Below are 16,377 nucleotides of genomic sequence, written 5' to 3'. Positions count from 1 at the left end.
CTCAGGGTTGTGATGAATGGATTTAAATCCAGCTGGAGGCCAGTCACTAGTGCTGGCACCCAGGGTTCAGTACCTGGGCCACTTCTGTTCAATATCTTTGCCAATGATCTTGACAAGGGGATTGAGTTCACCCTCAGTAAGCTTGCAGATAACACCAAGTTAGGCGTAAGTGTTGATCTGCTTGAGGGTAGGAAGGGTCTGTGGAGGGATCTGGATAGGATGGACTGATGTGCCGAGGTCAACTCTATGAAGTTCGACAAGGCTAAGTGTCGGGTCCTGAACTTGGGGCACAACAATCCCATGCAACAATACAGGCTGGGGGAAAAGTGGCTGGAAAGCTGCCTGGTGAAAATGGACCTGGGGGTATTGGTCAATAGCCATCTGAGTATGAGCCAGAAGCATGCTCAGGTGGCCAAGAAGGCCAACAGCATCCTGGATTGTATCAGAAACTGGGTGGGCAGCAGATCTAGGGAAGTGATTGTCCCCCTGTACTCAGCTCTGGTGAGGCCACACCTTGAATACTGTGTTCAGTTTTGGGCCCCTCACTACAAGATGGACATTGAGGTGCTGGAGCATGACCAAAGAAGGGCTATGAAGCTGGTGAAGGGTCTAAAGAACAAGTCTGATGAGGAGCAGCTGAGGGAGCTGGGGTTATTTAGCTTAGACAAAAGGACACTCAGGGGAGACCTTATTGCACCCCACAGTTACCTTAAAGGAGGCTATAGCTGATCCCCACCTATATAAGGTGGGGATCAGTCTCTTCTCCCAAGCTCTAAGTGATAAGATAAGAGGAAGTGGCGTTAAGTTGTGCCAGGGGAGGTTTAAATTGTATATTAGGAAAATTTTCTTCACTGAAAAGGTTGTGAAGTATTGGAACAGGCTGCCTGGGGAAGTACTTGAGTCACCATCCCTGGAGGTCTTCAAAAAAGGTGTAGATGTAGAGCTTAGTGACAGGGTTTAATGGTGGGCTTGGCAGTGCTATGTTAAAGGTTGGACTAGTTGATCTTAGAGATCTTTTCCAAACTAAATGATTCTATGAAAACAATAACATTATTCTGCTTATAGGCTGAATCTAAGACTAACTCCCACATTATTTTTCCTTACATTTCCAAAGCTATAATTTCATTCCTGGTTTTAAAGACTTTGATTCTATAGCTGTTTTGTTTGTTTGTTTTGTTTATAACATATATATGTATATTTCTTTCCTACAGCAAAAAATTTGTGCTATTTCTATGTTAATGCCATGTATCCAGTAGTATAATTTAGAACTCCCTTGGTTAATATTCCCCAATTAATTTTGTATTAAATTTAATTTTATACTCACAGTTATTTCCAGTTTAGAGGTTTAACTATCAGGGTTAAATTGAATATTATCAGGGCCATTCCTTGCATATCATTACTACTACAAATGACATCTATATCCGTGTAGAATTACCATACTGCTAATTAGAACTCTGCTGCCATTATGATATATTTTATATTAACAAGCTTTTTAAAAATATTATATTAGTAAGCACTGATATATATTTTCATAAAGCAATTTCTAAATGATTAGCTTACCAAGCTTTTTTTTTTTTTTTTTTTTTTTTTTTTCCTGTGTGATTAGCTAGAAGGAAGGTTGTTTCTCATGACTTCATAAGTTGGTAGTCTAGACTTGAGGGCTAGACAACAATACTTTGCCAAAAACTAACCTCTAAGCTCTAACAGCTGTGGGCTATACATTAGGAGAAATGTGTTACCCCTGGGAAGTAATATCTGACATCACCAGCAAATGACATATGAAAACTTTGGTTTGGGGTTAAAATCATTCCAACATGAGCTACTGCAAACTGATTCCTTTCCTGCTTTAAAATCAAGAGGTGATCGGGAATCATACACCCCAATAAAAATGTCACGCCTATTAAAATAATTGCTTTGGTCTGCAATATTCCTCAAAACATCATTATTAACTGTAAATTATAATTGTCACAAACCTTAAAACTGTGAATGAAATAAATGCCCTATTAAATTGTATGACAACCATTTGGGGAGTTTACCATTTCCTTACATAGTCTATATTTTTCTTTAAAAAGTATGCTTATTTTGAACAAGTATCAGAAATTCAAATGGCATTTATGAAGTTTTAAGGTTGTCTTACTATTAAAATGTCTTTCTGAAGTTGCTCATGCAAAATATGTTAGTTTTTTAAAGTCAAAATTGATTTTGTATTTAAATGATTTGGAGAGATGATCCAAATTTAAATTTTCATTTGTTTCCAGAAATATTACTGATCCAACTGAAACTTCCAATATTGTTGTACATGGAAAGTATAAGTAAATGTACTAGTATGTTTAGAAAGGGAAAGACATATTCAATGCATCCATTGCAAGTAAACCAATTGCCATTAGGATTATCATAGAATCATACCTTGATTCCAACCTTGAGTTGGAAGGGACTTTAAAGATCATATAATTCTAACCCCCCTGACATTGGCAGGGATACCACCCACTAGATCATGTTGCCCAGGGCTGCATACAACCTGGTCTTGAACACTTCCAGGGATGGGGCATCCACAGCTCCTCTGGGCAACCTGTTCCTGTCCCTCATATTGAAGGATTTCTTCCTTATATCTAATATAAATCTCCCCCCTTTTAGTTTAAAAATATTTCGCTTTTTTCTATCACTATCTGCTTGTGTAAAAAGTCACTCTCCGTCTTTTGTATAAACCCTCTTTAACTACTGAAAGGCCACAATGACATCTCCTTGGAGCCTTCTCTTTTCCAGGCTGAACACGCCCAGCTTTTTTCATAGGAGAGGTGCTCCAGCCCTCTAGTCATCTTTGTGGTCATCCTCTGGACCCACCCTAACAGGTCCACATCTTCCTTATGCTGTGGGCCCTTGCTGAGGGTACCAGTGTCTATGTCTGTTCCCCTGTCTACGTCATTGATAAAGATATTAAACAGCACCAGTCCCAAGACAGATTCCTGAGGGAAACCACTCATAACCTGGACATAGAGCCATTAACCATAACTCTCTAGCTGTAGCCATCTGGCCAATTCCTTATCTACCGAATACTCCAACCTTCAAATCCATATTTCTCCAATTTAGAGACAAGGATGTCGTATGGAATCATGTCAAAAGCCCCAGAAGCCCAGGTAGATGACATGGGTTGGTCTTCTCTTGTTGACCGATGCAGTCACTCCATCATTGAAGGTCACCAGACAGGTCAGGCACAATCTGTCCTTGGTGAAGCTGTGCTGACTGTCTCGGATCACTGCCTTGTCTTGTATGTGACTTGACATTGCTTCCAGGAGGATCTGTTCCATGATCCTCCCAGGCACAGAGGTGGGGCTCATCAGTCTGTAGTTCCCCTGGTCTTCATTTCTACCCTTTTTAAAAATGGGAGCGATGTTTCCCTTTTCCCAGTCACCAGGGACTTTGCCCTACTACTAGGACTTTTCAAATGTGATGGAGAGAGGTTTGGCAACTACATCAGACAGCTCCCTCAGGACCCTGGAATGTATGACATTGGGTCCTATAGACTTGTTTCATCAGTTTCATCAGATGGTCTTGAACCTCTTCTTTGCTTACAGTGGGGGGGATTTTGCTCCCCCAGATCCTGCCCAGAGATTCAGAGAATTAGAATCATAAAATCATAGAATGTCTCAGGTTGGACGGAACCTTAAAGATCATCTAACTCCAACCCCCTGCCATAGGAAGGGATACCACTTGAGAGATGTGGAAATCCTGACTGACAATGAAGGCTGAGCCAAAGAAGTTGCTGAGTAGCTTTCTCCATGTCTGTTGTTACCAGTTCTCCCTTCTCATTTATCAGAGGAGATAAACTCTCCTTGGCATTTCTTTTCTGACCAATGTACCTACAGAATCCCTTCTTGTTATTCTTTGCATCCCTTGCCAAGTTCAGTTCCATCTGTGCTTTGCCTTTCCTGATTCCATCCTTGCATATCCGGAAGGAAATATATATATATTTATATACATGAAAAGCATCTCTCTAGGAAGCCCATTGGACTTTCAGATAGAGAACTTATGGGTGGGATAGTTATTTTACCTTTCATCAAACCTTGTATATTATGACAGAAAATGTATCTACAATAATAAAAATTTGTTTAAAACATTATACAGTTTTAGTTATTCCTTTTCAATACATTTATCCTCAGAAATTCTTCTAATTACCAAGTATCTGGCTTTGTTAAACTCACCAAAAAATAAAAATTAAATATAAAACATAAACAATTAATTTCAGAATTTTGAAGAAAAATGCAAATTATTATCTTTTTTTTTTTTTTTATGTGGATGCATAGGATTTGAAATCCAGTTTTAAGACCATCTATACATAGCAAAGGGAAGTGTGGAAAGCTGGGAAGATGTTCTGAATAAGATAGTACTTTGCCTAAAAATTGGGTCAATAGAAATTATCACATATTTCATACATACGCATATGCAAATTGATAGGTGGAAGTTAAAAAGATGGTTTGTAAACCCATTGACTGGTGATAGTCTATTTAGGAAAAGTTTTGTTTGTTTATTCCCTTTATTTTATTCAAGAGACAATGATTCTTTCTGAACAGTTCTTATTCACTTGGTAAAGTATATGTGATGAATAAATCCCTTGAAGGTTTTATTGGATTGTTGTTCCAATAAAGAAGAAAGATCCTGAATAGTGAAAAATAATTATTTTCTTCATTAGTGCCTTGGTTCTGTGGTATTCCTTCTTTATACCCTTTAGCAACAGGAGAAAGACTGATTAGGTCACTTTTTCCATTTTCCACCCACTGTAGGATTTGCACTGCTTACAGCAGGGTTTCTTTGTATTTCTTCTTGAAATGTCACTGATAGCCATGTAAATTATCCCTTGCTACTATTTTTAAAGGTCCACCTGACAGGATCCCACCACCAACAAGACCTCTGCCAACAGTGCCCCCACATCGTTCGATCCCTCCAGCAGACCCGCGGAAGAATGACAGACAACCTAAACCTCCCCGGCCACCCACTGGTGACAAACCTTCCTATCCTGGGGCCAAACCTAACATCTGTGATGGGAACTTCAACACTCTTGCTATTCTTCGCCGGGAAATGTTTGTTTTCAAGGTAGGAGGTTGTGAATTTTTCAATGTTACATCAAATGTCTACATTTCTACTTTTTTTTTTTTTAAGCAAACTCTCATTCATCCTGACTCCGCTTTCCCAGCCCTCTCACAGTTAGAAAGTTCAAGAAAGAAAATAAAAAATAAACATACACATAGCTTAAATATCTAGCAAGGGACTGCTGTAATGTTCCATTTGGGGAAAATACCCATGTCAGCAGAAACTGTAATGCCTCAAAATGCAAGGGTAAATAAATGCTGCAGGTTATGGAGAGATAAAAAAACATAAATCAGCTCATGAGTAGGAGCTAGTAAGAATGACTTTGCTGGGAATACAGCTACATTCAGACATATAGTAGATATCGTGTGTCTTAATTTTATTTATTCATTTATTTATTTATTTATTTATTTTGCCCAGAGCTATAATTTTAACTTTATTATTAGATCTGTCATTTACAATAGATGTGTGTCATTGTGTTGTGGTTGCATTAAACCCACATCTAAGTAAAGGTCTTTGTCACAAAAATACAAAAATCTTATTGCAAATGGGTTGCTGTTTATTTCCAGTCATCTTGCTCTAAGCTGATAAATGTGATATATGCGACAAACTGAATTAATCAAACTGATCTGAAAGGCAGTCTTTTGATAGAAGGACTTTGCTAAGGCTCATGGACATCAAAACTATCATAGGAAGTACAGTTTCCAGAAGACATTGAATGTTGAAAAATAATTACAAAATCTTTATTATTCAGTGTCTTAAATCTTAAGACAATTTGCTGACAGGTATTGCTGTGTTCTGGAAACATGAAAGAGGATAATCTATTATTTTGAACTATCGCTGTGTCAAATGTGCTTCAGCAATAGGAAGCGTGGGATCTTTGTTTTGTAAATATATGTCATGATTCAACATCATAGCTAGGGCCTTTCATATGAATGGATAGTATTTTTTCCTTCATCAATATCACAAGTATAGATGAATTTGTCCTAAAGCATGAAGCTCTCAATTCAATGTGTTTTTTTTTGTTTTGCTTTGTTTTGTTTTGCTTTTTGATTCTTTCTTTTTGTTGTTCTTTCTGGTGGGACCATTTCTCCCTTAACATGTTTTCTTTTTATGTACTGTATTGCTCCATGTAAATCTCTTTAGCAGTACTACTCAGACTTTCACTTTCTGTAGCATAACTTAGGAAAAATATTTACCAATAGCTTTACATTAATTCATCCCAATTATTGATGAGTAACCAATTATTGATGAATAACTTCACAACCCAATTATTGATGAAAAACTTCATAACCCAATGAGCAAAAAAATATTTTTTTCCAGGAACAGCTAAGTATTTTGTCATCCCTGGGGCTGTCAGCCCTTTTCATTTGAATACATGGTACATCTTCAAACTCTGGGAGGTCTTGAACTATCAGTCTTTTTATGACTAAAACTCAAAGGTTAAGGAAGAATCTAATTTTCTAACTTGACATTAAGCAGGATATTAAAATATCTACTTCAATCTCATATCATCCACCTCAAGAGCAATAAAACATTCATTTATTTTAGACATAAATCGATAAATAGTGAAATGCTATCCCACTAATACAAAATTTCCTGTCTAGCCAAGTCAGTGTTCTTAGATAAATAGATTGACCACCATTACTGATCACTCTTTACTATTCTGATTGAAAAGAAAAACTGTGTTTTCTTGGAAAGTTGTTTGCTGCTTATTGCCTTAACACTACATATATCGCTACATATTTACTGTATAGCTTATATACTTTCTAGCGTGCATTTATGTTCTAAAACTAAAATTTTATTCCTGATGTCCACACTCTAATGAAGAAACATGGTCAAATATTATCAGAGAAAACAACCAGTAACAGAGTGTTTACAGGTTTTATGTCTAGAGTTTAGAATTACAAAATTCAATTGCTTCAATCTTAAAAGCAAGATGTTGGAAGGCAAGAAAAAGATGACATTTGTCTGGATGAATTTCTTTAAGGGTCCCACAGTTCTCATTTTCTCTTCAGAGTCCATGGCAGCATGGCAAGAGATAACTTGGGTTAGCGCGCTAAACAATGGGATTTAGTTAAGTATACAAATCCTGTTTTTGTAGTCTGTGTGTCATTGAATCCTTGGGTTATTAGGCCATTCTGAACATTCTGATTCAGAAATTAATTCGTTAATGATTTTCGTCTACTAAGACAGTCTCATTACCTGGTTGTGATTCTCTCTCTCTCGTGTGTGTGTGCATGGGGAGGAGCGTGAAAGAATCAGGAAAGGGGAGAAGGAATTAGAAAAGTCAGAAAGTCAGGGGTTGTTATTTTTCTACTTTCCTGTGCAGAATATCAGTGAGGGCAGGTTACAAGTGAAAGCTTGGCACATCAGACTGTAGCAGGAGCAGGGCAAGAATTCATTCTCAAAAGGTATAAACTGGAATAAGGAATGAATTCAAGGAGAGCATCCACCAGTGAAGGAAGTGAAGCTGGGGGTTCTGTTGGCTGACACAACTGAAAAAGGCAACCGCCTGACTCCTGCTCCTTAATGCTAGTACAAAGAAAGCCTGGGAAGGCATGAGCAACAGGCTGAGAACCAGATACAGAGAGGTGGAGAAAAGAGGGAATTGATGGCAGTACTGTACCAGGTGGAAACAATTAAAGAAGAATTATGACCTTCATTGGAAGAATTATTGCTGGATAGTTCCCAGATGAGTTAAAATTAATCAAGTTGGAGGCTAATCAAATGATATCCTTTCCTTTCTTTCTCTTTATTCACAGGTCTGTGATGACTGTGTAGTGGCAAATTTTACTGCCTTCTGAATAGCATGTGTGCTGTGTACCAATTTCAAAATGAAAATAGCTAATATTTTTATCTCATGGGCCAGTTTCAAGATCAGGTGCTCAATTTGTTTAAATAATCCTTGAAATTGCTTGGGAGCTTAGCCACAGAGTTGAAGAATGCAAGCCCTTTTGAATAATTAAATTCTAATTTAAACATAAAACTGAAGCACAAAAGATAGCAGTTTGAGTTTGAGGTACACTGTGGATTTTCATAGCAGATGACAAACAATATTAATTTCAAGAAGATTGCTTTCTGTTGGCTGTTTAGCTATTAGGTATACTTAAGGGTATCAGAATATTAGAGGCAATTGCTGCGTTCTGTCAAATAGATGAGTTTTGTTTGTGGTTTTAAGAATATCCGGTATTCTCAAATGGCTAGAACCAGAGTTAAATTGAATAACAGTAAACTTAAAAGGAAAATGGAATCTACGCTTATCCTTCTTTAACTGTTTTCCATCAATTTGACAAAATAGCAGTTCTAGCAACACTCGATAAAATTTGTGTGGTTTAAGAAATGAAATAAAGAAGAATTGTTCTTAATGTAACATGACTGGTAAATACAGAAGTAAAGCAATCAACCTGTTAAAGATTCCTCAAAGATCAGCAAATAAAATTAGAATTTTGCAGGTGAACTCTTTTGGTAGAAATTACTGGATTTTATGGGAAAAAAAATGTTTTTCAACAAATATATATGGATTACTGCTATACAAATGTATTGTTCCCAAAAGAATTTTTCCTGAATTCATTAAATTAGGTGCCCTTAAAATGCCAATGCTAGCTATATGGCATGGAGACATAGTATGCTAAAAAAATAATTAAAAAAAAAAAGGAAGGAAATTAGTTTATTTTAAGTATTGGCTTCAGTTTTCATCAAATGATATTTGAAAATGTATGAAGTTTGTCTTAATTGAATGTAGTTTTAAAATTACTGTTATTATTTAAAATGTGCTTGAACTGGTATAAGCAACCATCAGGACAAGACTTTCTATGCCAAAATTCATGAGTGCCAAGTTTTTATCTTGAGGTTCCTGTTAGCTTCTGCATTTATTCTGAATGCAATTAGTATTAGCTGTCACTCTCATTTCCAGTATTTTCTCCAGCTATTTTCTCCCTCTGTTTAGTTAGGACTCTCCAGGGACATAGAAAATGCTGAAAAATGGAGAAAAAACAAATTGGTCCTCCTTTTCTGGAAAAGTTGTGCTAAGTGGTATGACACTGTTGGTCTTCCTGCTTTTAATGGAAAAACTTCTCCGCCACTGTGTATAGTAGTATGTTATATTTGACAATCCTGTTTTCTTCTTAAAGTCTCCTGGAAGTACCTCTAGGGTCCTCAATGAAAAGGATCCCCATTTTCTAAGGTCACCAGATACGATCCATTAGTGAAGATGTTTACAGCATGCTTTTTCAATCTTCTGTAGAAAAAAAAAAAAAAAAAAAAGAGAGAGAGAGAGAGTTTTGAAGATGATATTGGATGTCCTACCCATAAAGGTACTTATGTTAATGCTTTCTGAATATTTTGTACAGTTAATTTAAAAAAAAAAAAAAAAGGGTTTCAAGGGGTTCAATGGTGCACAGAAATTAGTGTCTCTCAGATGTGCTATCTATCAGTATGCAGACAGAGTCACACTGGTTGTTGTGTAATTTTTGAGGTGTGTATAGCTTGTGTTTGACTATATGTTGATTGTTCCTTGTCAGCAAAATTACCTCTACTCTGTTTCAACAATATGTGTTACTGCTGTTATTATTTTTTTGCTTTATGCTTCTTTTAAGTTTATACTGATTTTAACAAAATCTTTAGCTTTTTGAACTGGGTACATCTAGAAAATTAAGCACCACATGTGTTGAAATTGTCCTTCAGAATCAGCACATTAGAGAGACTGGTCACATTTCTTTGTTTTTTGAAACAGGAGTTTGCTTCGCAGAAGAACACCTCATAGAGCTTGCATTAGTACTTTCTGCTTTGTTTAATGCTAACTCCTTAAGAAACAAATGAATGTATTATGGATATTATATGATCCATAATGGTTTTAGTACTCATGTTTGAAAAGTTAACTCGCTCCTTCAAGAATACCAGATTTAACCATTTCCATTTAATAGGGTTTTTGTTGAAATGTAATGTAAGTGTAGAGAAAGAAGTGTGTCCACCAGGGCAAGAGCATTTACAGCTTAGAGAAATGTCTTCTGAAATGTTAGTGTTACAGATGGTAGAATATGGAAACAATTTTAGGAAGGCCTTAAAAGGCTGCGTTTTACTATTTTATAGTAATTTCTCCACAACTTGCAGAAATTTGTTTTCTGACTCTTCATCTGCTAAGAACCACTGTAAAAACATTTATGAAGTGCCAAACAAACCAAGCTAATTAGGCTGTCATTAGCCTTTAGCATTAGTTTAGGCTGCAGTTGCTTTCATACATAACTGTATAGATGCCATTCAGTATCTGTTTTGGAATTGTGTATTTATATAGAGTATGCTGTTAAACACAAAAGAAGAAAAAAAAATGTTTCTTGATATGTATTAAACAAAAGAGGAATTTTTAAAGCATTTTAGTATTGACTAATCATTAGACTGGTTGGTGTAATAAAAAAAATCTGAGAGACAGAGGGAAAATACTACTAATAAAAAGTAGAGATGAAGAAATAGACACAATAAGAGACTTGACTCCACAGAATTTGAAAGCATATATTTTTTCAAAGGCCTCCTGGACTGTTTGTGTAGCTGTTTTTGTCTCATAATGCTGTGGATGTCTGGTCTGTCAATTGCAGCCTGGAAAAGTTCAGAAGAGGATGCTGTGGAGGTAAACACTTTGGGATCTGAGAGGGAAAAACACTTAACATATCAACTGTAAAAGACCAGGAACAGGAGGTCAGAAGTAGCTAAGACTGCAGATAGCAGATTCCTTTCTACCTCTTTTTCATATCTTTATGATAGGAAGAATAACCTGATGGGATTTGCTATTTTTGTACTCATTAGGGAGGACGACAGCTTTCACAGTATCACAGTATCACAGATTTCTAGGTTGGAAGAGACCTCAAGATCATCGAGTCCAGCCTTCGACCTAACACTAAGTACTCCACTAAACCATATCGCTAAGCTCTACATCTAAACGTCTTTTAAAGACCTCCAGGGATGGTGACTCCACCACCTCCCTGGGCAGCCCGTTCCAATGCTTAATAACCCTTTCGGTAAAGAAGTACTTCCTAACATCCAACCTAAAACTCCCCTGTCGCAACTTTCGCCCATTCCCCCTCGTCCTGTCACCAGGCACGTAGGAGAACAGACCAACCCCCACCTCGCTACAGCCTCCTTTAAGGTAACTGTAGAGAGCGATAAGGTCGCCCCTGAGCCTCCTCTTCTCCAGGCTGAACAAGCCCAGCTCCCTCAGCCGCTCCTCGTAAGACTTGTTCTCCAGACCCCTCACCAGCTTGGTCGCCCTTCTCTGGACTCGCTCGAGCACGTCCATGTCCTTCCTGTAGCGAGGGGCCCAAAACTGAACACAGTACTCGAGGTGCGGCCTCACCAGAGCTGAGTACAGGGGCACAATCACTTCCCTCGACCTGCTGGCCACACTGCTTCTTATGCAAGCCAGGATGCTGTTGGCCTTCTTGGCCACCTGGGCACACTGCTGGCTCATATTCAGCCGACTATCAACCAATACTCCCAGGTCCTTCTCGGACAGGCAGCTTTCCAACCACTCATCTCCCAGCCTGTAGCTCTGCTTGGGGTTGTTGCGCCCCAGGTGCAGGACCCGGCACTTGGCCTTGTTGAACTTCATACAGTTGACCTCAGCCCATCGCTCCAGCCTATCCAGATCCTCCTGCAGAGCCTTCCTGCAGGAGAAGAGCTTTAATTCATGTAACTCAGGTTCTTTGTTGAAAAGGAAGGAGAAAAGTGGCAAAAGTTCAGGGGGGATGTCAATGTATCACAGTAGACCAAGCCCATTGGAAGTGTACAAGATGGATGTTTCATGGCACAAAAACAAGTTGTATGATGTCAAGGACAAAAGCAGGGAAGTGCTGGAATGCTAAAAAGTCATAGTTCATGTATTTTTGGTATATAGGTACTTTCATTGGCTGATGACAAAATATTTAAATAAAGTTTGGAAAATCTTTCAGTGTGCTTCTAAGTTAGGAAAGGACTTTAGCTACCATGTTTCACAACGTTAAAATGCACTGTCTGTACATCACTGTATGGGAAGCAGGTAGTATACTCCATACAGCTGCAGGGAAATCTAGACAAGAATGTAATCATGTGAGTCATAAACTTCCCAGAGTAAGACATTTAAAAATCCTCCCACTCATCTTTGAAAAAAATTGTTATGGACACAGTTTTATGTCCATTTGAAAGATGGCAACCCAGTCATAGCTACACTTATTAAGTAGCACTTACTAACCTACATGTACATTTGTGTACATACGAGTATCATGTATAGAAAAGTATAAAGAATTATAGCTATATATTACTAGGGATTTATTTACAAGAGTGCAAGTTTAATGTATATATATGTTATTGAAACTCATAAGCAACTTGAACTGATTAACAGTCTAATATCTGGCTAATAAAATTCCTATTATTTATGTACTGGCCTATTATAAATCATAACTTCAGAAAGATGCGTGACTCGATATCTTCAGCAGAGCCTTAGATTTGTCAGACAGAAAAGTACTATTTTTTTCCAAGAAGGCTATGTTTTCATTGGCGAACAGTGTAGTGTGAAAGGATTTGATCAGCAGCAAAGCAGATGGCACTGAGCTTCTCTCATGTCCATCATGTGTGCTTTGCTTTTAATTAGATACAGTCTGTCCTCTGAGGCCAAACAGTTCCGCTATAAATGTAGTTCAGATTTTTCTGAAGGTCAGCCAGCCCTTAGACACTGGTGTCTTTGTGGGCACCTTGATGTTGTACCACACAATCCTCTCATTCAATGCAAGTGATATTACCATGTTGTTAACATGTCATTGCCCACACCATCTTGACCTAAATAAACCCTCCCATGCAAAACTCATATTATTATTTCTCCTCAAGCCATTTTTTTGAGTGACACAATGGTACCTGCTGTTTGACTATCTCCTTAACACAAGTTTGAATGACATACTGCTGAGACATAACCTTAAATTACATACTAACATCTTTCTGAATTCTATTATCCCTGGGTGAAAAATAAGACAGAAACACTTGTTTAAATTCAATTTAAATTCAATTTAAACATAGGAAAGTACCTTCCCATTGTAAATCCTTACCGATCAAACACTGCAACAGGTTGTCCATAGAAGCTGTGGATCCTCTGGAGCCTCAAAACCTTTGTGGAGCTTCAAAACCTGACTGGACACAGCCCTGGGCTTCATCTGATTCTGCTTTGAGCAAAGGAGGGGTTTGGATCTTCAGTGGTGCCTTCCAACCTCAGCCCTATTGTGATTTTATGTAGGTATTAAAATGTGAGGACTAGAAAGGAATAGATTTGCAAATTGTCTCTGCATCACCTGCTTTCCCCACTCTCCTCCAAAGGAGGAGATTGAGCATTTCTTCATACTCCTCTGAATCCTCCATAGGTCCCTTCTAAACTCAGTCATTCTGTGATGCTGTGAATCCATTGAAATTTGACTGTTTTACCAATTCATGTCCCCATAGCATGTGATCCATTGTCTCTTTTAGGCTACAGCTCTAACAGGGAGTATCTAGTGAGATTTAATCAGGGGTCTGTTTTGTGACTGCTATGTTCATGTCAGGAGAAGGGGCCAGGCACAGCAGACATGTATGCAGCTGCTGATCACAAAGCACTAACAGAGGGGACTGTGGGGAGCCACCACCTCCAGCTGTGCAAGACAGATCCTCTCCTGACTCCTTTCCCTGTATCAGCTTTCAGGAGAAATCAACCTCCACTTCAAGGGTCAGGCTCTGGTCTAAAACACTTTATTCAAATACTAATCCTTTCCTTCTGTTCTCATGATGATCCATTACACCTACACTTCCTACCCCACACAGTCATCACATTAAAAAGATTTTTCACAATGGGGTAGGCAAAACTGAGCTCAACAAAATTTCTCAAATACTTGTATGAACCCATATAAAAATGTAGTGGTAGGATGTGGGATGTGTCTTTAAAGGTTAGACAGTTAAACATGAATGTCAACAAATTCTTATTTCTGACTTAGTTTTAACCTAATAAATAGTGGGAAAAAAAATGTGAGACTTACTATTTGGAAGCCAAAATTCCAAGAATTAGTCATTTTTGTATGTGCCTATATATATATATATATATATTCATAGAGTTGGTGGAATCTGAAGATCTCTGCCACTCTATGTAAAAGGATACAGTGGGTCAAATCTGTACATATTCTTAGGAAAATACTTGTAAAAATAGAATTATGGCTTTCTCTTACTTCACCCAAAATAATCCATAAATGATAACATGCTTATACGTTCTTACTTGTGGATATGTAGAATAACAAAAATTGCTATTTTAGTTAGTCATTGAATATAACTGTCACCCCTTCTTTTCCCCACATATGTCAAGAGTTTATTCTGAAACCTAGATGACCAGTAATTTAATTGTGCTTATGATCAGAGCAAGTTTAATATAACATCAAATGAAAGAAATACAGGAAAATTATAACTCTGCATGCCACTGATAAATATTGAAGAAAAAATCAAAAATATAGATAAGTGAATAAACATAAAAGACTTTGATCTGGCAAATTTATGTCTTATGAATAATGAAAGGTAAACAGAGATCTCAGTGAGGAAAATATATTAACATAAAAGCCCTTGGTGAGCATACCCATTTGAGTAAGTACTAACAGTGCAAATTAAAGGTGAAAGATCAAATCCTGATTTTCTTCTCACAGTTACAATGTTTACTTGTTACAGTCACTTGTAACTGTGAACCAATAAATTTTTTTACTTGCTATGTTACTACAGCAAAAACGTAACAAAAAGCCTTAACAGAATACTTGGGTACAAAATGTATTTAATCTTTTTAAACTTGATTATTTTCAGAGAATAACTGTTTGAATGTTCCACTGATGAAAAAAATATTTATGCAATAGAATAACAAAAAAAAAAAATAAAATCAAAAAGACAAAAAATAATTACAAAATTTCACGGCAAGGAATTATTTAAAATTACATGGAGGCACCAGCAAGTGTTACCTTGGAATATTGACAATATTAACAATACATTTTAATTGGGGCTACATCTTAATGGAACCAAAGGGAGTAATTGGAGAAACATTTCAAGCACAAGACTTAATTAAAATTTCTTGTTGTACAAAATTGTGGCCTTTCAACTAATTTATGTAGAGATTTTGGGAAACAATTGTAATGATTTGTAATGTAAGCTTTTTCAAGCAGTGTTATTGATTAGTCTTGGAAATATTTGCTTAATTTTGATTTGCAGCTAAGGCTTTATATTCCAGAAGTATTTGTGTGTGTTTTAATTATTCATTTACTTTTTTTATTTATTGCCCATTCAAGAGGTTAAGGATCAACAACACAGAAGTTTAACAGAGATGAAAAGAAACGCATCTCATTTGTTCCCCTAAATTAGTTGTTTCCTGTGCAAAACACTGCACTACTAAGCAGTTGAAGTCTTAAATAATTAAGCAACATCCATGCACTTAGTTTTTCCAACAAATGAATGAAAAACCTTTTGCAATTTGAAAATCTACTAAAATATAACAAACTTATAATAAGCATTTATCAAAACTCTATATCTTCTTTTTCATAGCTTGAATATTTTTTGAAGTGCATTCTTCCTTGCCTACTGAGTGAATTCTTGGCCCAGCTAAAACTAATGTGAAAAAGTCCATTGACCTTAACAGAATCAAGATTTCACCAGAGTTAAGTACCTTTGACATGACAGGGAGACTACCAACTATGAGTAATAGATATTAGGTAAAATAACACAAGAAACAACACATTAGATGGTAATATTAAGCATATGAAATCAAGAACTGTTTTGCTATATAATGAGATAATATTGCTTGTCCAGTCTATAAATTGAAATGGGACAGGGAAAATTTGAAGTAATGATCTGACAAATCTGTCCAGTGAGAGTATCATCACTGAGGAGAACAGACTGTATTATTAGATCAAACAATATACTTGATAATAGAATTCAATGATTTCCCCTTCTCCCTAGCAGAGCACCAGTGTTTCTTTTCAATCGTACCATGATGGGGCCTTTGCAGACGTTTTGGTGATATCTGTCCAGCTCTATAGTCACCCACAGTCATTTACTGCTTTAAATTGTAAATTCACAGTTTATCTGTAGTCATATTTATTCTACAGTATCATATACGCACTGTTAGAAAGTCCTTCAGTTTCTTCAAGATTTAATCCCTGTATCTGAGTGACTAAGCAAAGACAATCAAATTTGCTCAATCAGATAATGGCAGAACAAGTAGGAATGGTTTTAAACTAAAAGAGGAGAGATTTAGGTTAGAGATTAAGAGGAAGTTCTTCACTCAGA

The 16,377-nt window shown here is 36.9% G+C and overlaps 1 protein-coding gene across 3 annotated transcripts in view; it reads left to right on the top strand.

The window, feature by feature from the left end:
* MMP16 (matrix metallopeptidase 16) overlaps positions 1–16,377 on the top strand; it is a 200,871-nt gene that overhangs the window by 144,402 nt on the left and 40,092 nt on the right. For all 3 annotated transcript variants that reach the window (XM_080581664.1, XM_080581666.1, XM_080581665.1), the window contains one exon: positions 4,871–5,088. In XM_080581664.1, the coding sequence (XP_080437790.1) occupies positions 4,871–5,088 (218 nt within the window). The remainder of the gene's footprint in view (positions 1–4,870; positions 5,089–16,377) is intronic.

This window comes from Anser brachyrhynchus (genome assembly GCF_964034855.1).
Source record: "Anser brachyrhynchus genome assembly, chromosome: 2".
Classification (NCBI taxonomy): Eukaryota; Metazoa; Chordata; class Aves; order Anseriformes; family Anatidae; genus Anser; species Anser brachyrhynchus.
This window is presented reverse-complemented; position numbering and strand designations above follow the sequence as displayed.